The 9,749-nt window shown below is 34.4% G+C and overlaps 1 protein-coding gene across 2 annotated transcripts in view; it reads right to left on the reverse strand.

Annotated features, from left to right (window-relative positions):
- Window positions 1-1,177: 1,177 nt before the first annotated feature.
- The window catches only part of LOC105271027 (heparin cofactor 2), an 11,352-nt gene continuing 2,780 nt past the window's right edge, over window positions 1,178-9,749 (reverse strand). Inside the window, exons 5-15 of one of the 2 annotated variants that reach the window (XM_011312327.1) lie at window positions 9,130-9,347; window positions 8,725-8,910; window positions 7,814-7,958; window positions 7,162-7,359; window positions 4,734-4,795; window positions 3,928-4,110; window positions 3,547-3,760; window positions 2,697-2,911; window positions 2,156-2,347; window positions 1,894-2,032; window positions 1,178-1,490 (exon numbers count right to left, since the gene is read on the reverse strand). In XM_011312327.1, coding sequence (XP_011310629.1) covers window positions 1,354-1,490; window positions 1,894-2,032; window positions 2,156-2,347; window positions 2,697-2,911; window positions 3,547-3,760; window positions 3,928-4,110; window positions 4,734-4,795; window positions 7,162-7,359; window positions 7,814-7,958; window positions 8,725-8,910; window positions 9,130-9,347 — 1,889 coding nt within the window. In that variant the 3' untranslated portion in view covers window positions 1,178-1,353. Of the gene's footprint in view, window positions 1,491-1,893; window positions 2,033-2,155; window positions 2,348-2,696; window positions 2,912-3,546; window positions 3,761-3,927; window positions 4,111-4,733; window positions 4,796-7,161; window positions 7,363-7,813; window positions 7,959-8,724; window positions 8,911-9,129; window positions 9,348-9,749 lie in introns of both variants that reach the window. The other variant, XM_011312325.1, reaches the window with a different exon arrangement.

Genomic DNA, 9,749 nt, shown 5'->3' on the forward strand with positions numbered 1-9,749 from the left:
CGCATCGATTTCATGTATCGAAAAGTCGATTTTCGCGAATTTTTTTTTTTTAGAAAAACTCGATTTTCTCGCGTTCTATGCGTCCTAGCGCAAAAATAGTGATTGAGCCGCCATATTTTTCCCCAAACGATCATTGGAGAATTCATCTTGGTGAAATCTAGGGGGTCTCTTTGAACGTAATTTACACGTTCATTCCTCAATTTCCCACCCCTGAGACCTAATTACCGGCCCGGCAAAAATAATGATCTGTCGATTGACCCTATCATTATATTTTTTGAGGGCCTACAGGGGCTGGCATTTAGTTGCCCGTAAAACGCGTTTTTTCTAGGGAATTCCCTAGGGACATGTCGGGCAAAAATCCCTCCACCCGGGCCTTAAAAGGGAAGCTGGAGGAATATTACTGAAAAGTCGCTGATTCGGCTAACGACAGATACCCCAGCGTTGCGTGTGGCGCTTTCCCTCTTATGGGGTCGGCTACTACGATGCTCTTGGGGTCACTCAAACCCCCAGAACTGAGCCTTTACTTTGGTCAATCCTCCTTGCGACAGCTGGGTTCCCGCTCTTTTGCGAGTTAAACCAATAGAAATGGAAAATTCGAAAAGCATCGAATTTATAGAAATTCTACTTCTGCTTTTTCCATTTTCAAATATTCATCTTGTAAAAAGAGATAAGAGTAATTAACAAAACTTGAAATATTATAATCTTTTTTTAGATCTTTTCAATGTGTTTGAACATTCGGCGTTATCAAATCAATTTTAACCACTGTGCACAGATATTCAAAAATAGGAAATCCTTTTTTGATAAATTTTTTAATTAAACCAGTAATCAAATGACATGCATTATTTTTATTAATATTAACATTCATCAGCGTGAGAACGCTGATGGATAATTAATTTTAGAGAAAAGAGGAAGGAAATGGAGAAAATGAAATGGAAGAAACGAAATGAAAAGATGTCAACGTCGCAGGCGCTAGTCTTCCCTCTAATCTCTGATTACACCTGTCCATCAAGGGGCGTCTCAGGTGTCAGAGGTGAGAGGACACTGGACATCTGAAGTGAGCGGGTCATGAGTGTACGCGTATGTGAGTGTGGAACAATTAATTCGGTGGAAAACCGAGCAACAAAATTATCAAAAATGCAACATTTTACATGTCCCATTCGATGAAAAATTCGTTAGAACTGGTATATAACTTATTTTATTTGAGTATAAAAACGTATTCGAGTAACTTCAGTTCTTATTTTGTTCTTCATTCTTGATTTCCACTTTCTTATATTCCTCCTTTGAGTGAATTAGTGGTAGGTTTTACTGGAGTTTCATTTCCTAGGTGATGATCGTACTAATCAATTGTGGAGATTACGCTGGGGTGGGATAGGTAATTTGACCAGCGAAAATGATACTCGCTGTTGGTCGATCCACAATCATGACGACGAAGGGACGATCTGCTCGGAAAACCTCCATGGTTGACCCCATCAAAGGCACCACCGAAATTACTGCGGAAATAGTTTTTTAAATATTAGGTTTTCCATTTGCATTTTTAAAGCATTTTCTTATTGAGAAATGAATAACATTAAGAAAAATTATGATTTATTCCAGTGAAAAATATGAAATGGGTATCTCACGCTGAAATTTTAGGTAAGTACTTGTTTATAATACGTTTATGTATAGCAGAAATAATTTGTCTTAATGTAGCAGCTTGCATAAAAAAAATGAGTTTGAAATATATTTATAATATATTTTTAGAAATCTTTGGAGGAATCTTCAGAAGGCGCGGTTTTCCAGAGACGATTGAGAGTTCCCTAGAATATAATTTTGGAAGGTCTTCGAAAGACAATGTATTTTTCAGATCTTTTGTTAAACGCTAGTATTTTTCTTGATGAACAGGAATATTTTTACCTGTAGCCGCAGCAGCAACTGTTCCCATTTCGTCTATATCCATCCTAGCATTATGAAGGACGCTTTCAACTTGAGATGAGCTACCGGTCAAGATTCCAGTTATATTTGCGGGATATCCAAAAAGGTCTCTGATTCCCAACTGTCAAAAAAAACGATTCGTTATTTTTATTTTGAAAGAGATTTTCTCATGATGCATTAAATTCGTCTTGATTCAGAAAAAAAATCCAAGTAAATGGTACCAATCAAACTCTTAAATACTTACGGATTCCAAGGCTGGTCGTAGTTCAATTTTGCTTTCAATACTGAATTTCGGTATTTGAAGAATAATTTCGGTTTCTTGGAGATTTGAAAGGATGTTTGCCACTGAGGTATAGGCAAGATCTTTCCACAATGTCTGGAGACCTCGAAGGCCCTTTTTGTTTGGCAAAATTGCTATCATAGACAATCTGCCATCCTGAAATTCAATTGCTTTTCATTTCCTCTTGAAGATATTACCAAATAATTACAAAATATGAAGAGATGAATGTGAGAAAATTTTAATTCATGAAATGAAGAAAAAAGTACAACTATTTTGAACAAAAAATGTTTTATCTTCGAAAAAAAATCTAATCAACTAGTGGAAGACAAGATTTATGAAAATATACCAAATTATGTTTCTGCAAAAGTTAATTGATTCATCATTTAATAACAAAACTAAAGGAATCGAAAATATATTTGAATAGTCTGGACATCTACACAAACAAAAATGTGGTGTTATCACATGTGTTATCACAATAGTGGTGTTATCACAAAAACTAACTCACCGCATATGGAATCTCAACGACCTGAGCATCGAGACTAGGTATATTCGCAAATTTATAGGTTGCAACATTCTCCATCATAGAAACTTCTTGACAGTCCGTCTTGAACGTGTGGAAACAACGTGTCCTTGTTGAGGTAGCATCGAAGGATTTTAACCAACGACCATTGAAATAAATAGCAGAGGTTAAAAGTAATTGAGTACCCGGGCCAATGTTTCCTACAAAATTATACATAAAAGTTGAAAAAAGTTATAATAATCGATTTCGCGCAACTTAAGACAATTCCATGTTTTGTTTTGAAATTTATCAACATCATTTGATAATAAATCAGATTAAGGGTATATCTTCCTTAATTTACTTAATGCTTAATTACTGCCTAATTACTGCTTAATTAATTCAATTAGTACGAAAAAATATAGCTTGTTTTATCAACTTCAATGATACGCTTATGGGTGATTCCACGGAAATAGTGATTAGCGCGAAATTATTTTTGTCATCATCATTACAAGATAATCCTTGCGACTAGAGGAGCAAGTCAGTGCTGAATGACCAGATTTTTCCTTGAATATTCTTGGAGATGATTTTTTTGAATATGTGATTTACCAGTCGGTGCTACGATATTCAAGAGGATTTACTTATTCATGAGTTTTCCAATTAACAATTTATGGAAACCCTAGGAAAAATGAAAAATCGTGAAAAGGTTGCAATATATCCTATTTCTTCAATTGACATCTGAGATGAGAACATTAGTAATTATTTTTAAAAAAGCGATTAATTTCTCGTAGTGACATGATTAATAAATGAGTGGAGACTTAAAAAAAAGCGTAATTTGTAATATATATTACGACCTTACCGTTATCTACGATTGACTGAATGTTATTTCTGGTTACTTGACGAACCCAATCATTAATGACTGCTGCAGCTCCGACGACATCACTAAAATTAATCATTCGTACATCTCCACCATAATGTGTGCGAAGCAATCTATTGTAATCTCCAGATAGCTCAATCCCTCGTCCAACCCACAGACGATTTGCCAATGTAATTTCAGAGCTAATTCTATTATCCTGTCGACCGCAAATTTAACAATTCAAATAACGGAAAATACGTGCATAAGATTATTTATAGATGTGGGATATTTTTGCGGTGGCGGAATTTGAAAAATTTAATCATCCAAATGAAAATTTCATGGCCCACCATATTTCACAGGGTAATTTATTGGGATTGCATTTACCTGGAGCAACGCTAATGCCTCTTTTGATAGAGCATGGATCTCTGTTGGATCCGAGGGAAGCCTTAGGGCTGCCAGAAGTTCCTCTCGTGTGTTTCCACCTGTTCCCTCAGACAATATTGTCAACGCAGATTTTACACTAAATGGAGAAATTATTATGTTTTCGGAATTGCCTTCACATGCAGCCTGAAATCAATGCAAACAAGTGGTTTGTATATTTTTTTTGCGTATAACTATTTTTACTTATAAATCTGCGATTCGTCTCTGATTGGATACAAACTTTTATGATTTTTTCTATCATTATACGGATTTGAATAATTTTAATTCGAATGCTCATCGAATTTCTATTCTCCAACAAAAGTGACAGGATTCAAAAATCTAGATAAAAATCAATTAAATTCTAAATGGTGATTTTACATACTGGGGTATAATTGCTTGGAGGTAATTACTACATCATTATTCGGTTTGATGGAAAAATAAAAAGATTGGAGGATAATTCATAAATATTTGAATGCCAACAGAAAATCCTGTTTGTAGATTTTTTTTTATTAAAAGATATAATTTTCTATTACGATTCTATTCTGCAGTTAATTATTCTCAAACCCAATTTTGTTTTTAGTAATCTGTTCTCAAGGACGAAAACTATTACGAAAAAAACGTAGGAACAAAATTTGGCACACTTTTTTTACTCAACCGTCAATTTCATACGAGCGAATTACTCTATCGCAATTATCCGGAAGTACATTATTCAGTGCCTCATGAAAGAGGGTTCCAGTCAGTGACTTTTATTTGAAAAAAATAATATTTACCTGTAGAAGTTCGACGTTGAAATAATTAGATCTCTGTGAATTGCCGTTGCCGATTGGATAAGCTGAAAAAAATGGAACTGTTTAAAACAGGCGGAAAAGAAAACAAAAATACTCGTTTTTTTTTCCTACGACGGAGAATTATGTCGAGTTGCAAACAGGTTTTTTTGTCTCGAAACGATGGAACGCTGGGAAATTCCCGGCGTCGAGTACACGAATAACAAGTACACAAATCAATTACCTGCAAACGTTCCACAGATTACACTGAGAAGTACTGAAATGGTTCCCAACATTTTATTTAATTCAAAGCCAAATTTGAAGGTATAATTTCGGAGATTATGGGTCTGGTTATAAGAAAAAGACTAGGAATGACACTCCGACGTGATATATTCGATGGAGTAAAACTTGATGAGACTGATACATCGGTGGAGGCAACTCGAGGCTGATTGTAGTTGCCTCCAATGGTCCTTGACCAATCTACTTCACTCGTTTCCCCCACTTTAATGTTTATTTAACGATTGTTTTCTATCATTAGTATAAGTCATTACATTATTCTTTTTTTAGATTTTTATTGCCTTTGAAAAAAAACCTTGAAATCGTGAAAATCTTGAAAAAATGGGGAATTCCCAGATAGTAATCTTTCATTTCTGCAAAACTTTCATCTATTTTTAAAAAATCTTTTAACATGAAGTTCAGTCAAATCAATGAGTTGAATTATAATACATATCGATTTTCCGGAAATGATTATTCGTTGACTCATGAAAAATAATTGACTAACAATTATTAAATAGACAAAAAAATGATTCAAGGTCTTTCAAAATTTCATACAAGTTTCAAAAATCTGATTAATTGCGTATGAAATTTTTCGATAGTGAAAATTCCCGGGAAAGCTCGCGAGTTCTGAGTAGAGGACCTCTCTCTCAGTAAAAAAAGATAAGCTTGATTTTTCCTGAGTGGAAAGTTCATTTTTGCCGATTCACTATATATCAAATTTCCCAATAGGGATACCAAGTTTACTAAAAAATAATAAAAAATATTTACCACTCCATCTAGCTCTCACTCAATCCCATCCACAGTAATGATAAGCTGCGTAATTTTTATTATTTTTTTGTAAACTTGGTGAATCCTTTTTAAACCATATCCCTCTTTAGCGCCCTTCAATACTATTTGACTGCTTCCCGGATTGCTACCCGTGTTTCTACCAAGAGAATTACTTTTTTCAGTGATAAAGAATGAAACTACCCATCAGTAACTTGTGTCTTTTTGTCTACTACGTAATTTTCCGAATGAAAGATGCAGGGAATCCATATGAAAGATATAATGAATATGAAAAGATACTTGAATAGAACGGGATGGAGTTGATCATAAAAAATAGAAAGCCCGACATATAAGTTGCGTCATAATTTGCGTTTCATAATTCTTACGGTAAATCAACCGACATGCTATTTTTGGAGAATTTCGAAGAAGTTTTCGCCGTTTGTTCCACTAATTACGAAATATTTTTTCGATCAAATTCCAGGTAATAGGATGGCACCATTTTGCCTAGCTACTCGATATTAAAATGACAATTTTGATACCTTTGTTGCCTATATATATGATACAAATAACTGTTGAATCGAGTGAATTACTGATTGAAGTTAACAGATTAGGTTTAATTGTGGCATTCGGAAAATGATGATAAAATCAATCAAGTGTATTGCCGAGAGTTTTTCCCCTTTTTTTTTTTGTCTCTGACCTCTATTCTCATTTCAAAAGTATCTGAGAATATGTTCCACCCTAGGGCGGAAAGTATTCACTTTCCTCCCGCTTTTAGGACACCAAAACACGAAGTTTCCTCTGCAGGCATTCCGAAAAATATTATATACACCTTCGGCGGGAAAACACTGACTTTCCGCCCTTGTTGCACAATATACTTGTTTGAGTTATACCCTACTATACACCATTCTTTACGCACGCTCGTAATCACTTCCGGTACCGCGGCAGCCAATCACAGGATTCCATTCATTGGCCTGAATAAGCGAAAATTTGGAGCTAAAATAGATATTTACCGAAAAGAAATCGGACGGTTGGATGCACTGAGAGAAATATTCAATAAAAATTACGTGTATTTTCCGTAATTCTGGAGCGAAATGTGGTTGTCGGAAATTTTACGGAACTGTCACGTAATTTTTATCTAAAGTCACGGAATTTTTCCGCGTCATTCCGTAATTTTTATCTGAATTATTGGTGAAAAATAACGATACCGTCACTTAAATTTTTCGAATCAACTCCGTAATCGGTAAGTGAACTGAAAGTTCCGTAATTTTTACTAAATATTTCTCTCCGTGTGATAATTAGAAGAATCTTGCGTATGTTTATTGTGAATTGAGCAATTATAATAATAAATTCATAGTTAAATTGAGGCGCAATATTTAATGGTTTTCATTGTTACCTGATAGTTGGTGTGTACTGAACTGTTCATCTGGATGCATGAGCGTGGAGATTGTGGATGTTTCCGTATTTCCAACAGTTTGCAATGGGTTTTCCATTCTGCCCATGTACAATATTGTTCCGGTTATTTCATCCTCAACGTAAAAGAGAAAAGGATGACTTGCGATGAATTTCCGGTCCGGAACACTTCCTAAATTTGCTGCTGTGTAGACAAACGACAAATTAATTAGAGATGACATAAAATAGTATATGAAACACGTGCGTTATGGATTTTTTTACTTGTGGGAGGGTTGTACCACGAGACGATAGTTTTATAATCCGACAATTAACGATTCGATTCGATTCGATTCGAATCGATTTTCATGATTTCTCATGTGGGAATTACTATGTACTTCCCGAATTCGAAAACTTGAAAATCATTACGGAAAAATATTGTCCGGGCTTTGGAGATGGGGTTTTTTCAACTCGTGGGGTTGGCCAGTTCTCGTCTTCGGCTCCCCGCGAGTAGAAAACTCCATCCCAATAGCCCGGAAGTACATTATATCATTGACATAATGAATTTTCACTAAAAAAATCATGAATTCATTGAAATTTATTTGAATTCATTTCACACACGATATCTACCGTTTTTATACTCATAAATTTAGTCATACCTGCACCAACATAACTGCTTCCTTCATCAACTTCAATTGCGGCTTTCTGCACAATATCAGATACCAGCACTTGAGCCGCTCCCCTTTTAGCTTTAGCAATACCCGTCAAAGTCGCGGTATTCGTGAAGATGCTCTTAATACCCATCTGTCCAAAAAAATGTTTAACTTTGAGAGAAAGCCACACTAAAAAAATTAATAGAAAATCTTATAGTGAATTTGGTAGACGGAGAGGAATATTCAGGAGAAATTACAGAATATTCCACGAAATCCGTCAGTGAGAATTATTTTAGGGGAATTTCTATAAGAACATAAGAGAAAAATGTGAAACCGGTATTAAATTTTCGGGTTTGTCACAGGGAGAGTACGAGACATGCTGGCGGCAGCAGCTAGTCTACTGTAGATAAGTCTATATTTTATAACCAAAGTAAACGATTTAAGAATTAATTATTGAAAAACTAGAGAATTTAACGAATAATATCGTATGTGGTAAGATGTACGGAAAAATTCCTTAAGTTTCCAACGACGAGATTGAGAATGAAAGTGCTCTTACGACAACTACATGTTAAATTTTGTTTTTGAGGAATTTTTTTCTCATAAAAATGTCCGGAAACGGTTTGTAATTGTGCTCAACATAAAGATCGTATCTTATCCTATATTCCTGAGAGCGATTCTCTCCAGAAAAAATTAATTACTCGATGTCCTTAAGGTGTTATTGGCAATATCATTTTTCAATTTTTTTTTCTAAATTTTGGAAAAACGATTGATAAAATTGATGTACAAAATATTCCATTTTTAAGTTTCATTATTATTCTGTCATTCAAAATCGATTCAAAAATTCAGGAAAATAGATACACGATTATAAAGATTTATGAGTTATATTTATGAGTTACATTTCAAAGACAAATTCTTACCTCACGTAAAACGGGTTCCATATGGCTTGTGTACTCAAGATTGAATTTCGGAAGTTTTATTTCCACTGAGAATATTTGCATGCTCCTCACGAGTCTCATCAAAATATGGGAATTAATGTTTTTAATTACTGTGTCAAGACCATCCTGAGTCCTTGGTAATACAATGTACATTGCCATTTTTTGGCCCTAATTATAAAAAAGTATAAATATTAATGATTTCTGTTTTTGGAGGTCAGCAATTTCATGAACATAATGAAAGATAAAAGACATCATAAAATTAATTACATTGAAATGAACAATGATAACGAGTAATGATTTAAGTCATTTATGTGTTCCAGATTTTTCGTTCATTATTTTACCAAATTTTTTTAGATTTAAAATGAGTTTTAGGCGCTGTAAATTTACCAGATATGGAATTTTTAGAATTTTGGCATCGAGCTCCGGTGATTCTACATAATTAAATTCCCCAACTGCCTTCATGAAAGGAACATCGATGATATTCCCTGAGGATTCGTAGAACTTTTCTGATCTAGTTTCTTGCGCTGGAAACTCATTATTCTGCCAGATCCCTTTGAAGAAGAGAGCGTTCATCACAAGCATCACCGGATTCTCCAAAGTACTTTCTGTTTACAATATAATTGCTGTTAGTACGAGGGCAGTAATGAATTAGTATTTTAACACAGACAGATCTACAGTTTGAATGGAAGAAGTTTAAAGAATGTTTTTCCACGGCTTTTTTCATAGCGAGGCCTGAAAATATCTATGTCTGCTCGACGAACCAGAAAATAATTAAACGTTTATTTTATCTATGAAAATAGCTTGAATGTTTAATAATGAATTTTTTAATCAACATTAAGGCCTGGGTGGACTACCTATAGAACGTCATCTTTTGTTTAAATTTTATCTTTCTAGCCTAAAATACATAAAAATTTGGGATAAGTTTTGAGGTCACGAAAATCACTGGATTTGGCATGAAAAAATAATGAAAAAAAAGAGGAAAAAATTTTGAAGGGCGCTAAAGAGCA

The sequence above is a fragment of the Fopius arisanus genome, unplaced genomic scaffold, assembly GCF_000806365.1.
Source record: "Fopius arisanus strain USDA-PBARC FA_bdor unplaced genomic scaffold, ASM80636v1 scaffold00100, whole genome shotgun sequence".
Classification (NCBI taxonomy): Eukaryota; Metazoa; Arthropoda; class Insecta; order Hymenoptera; family Braconidae; genus Fopius; species Fopius arisanus.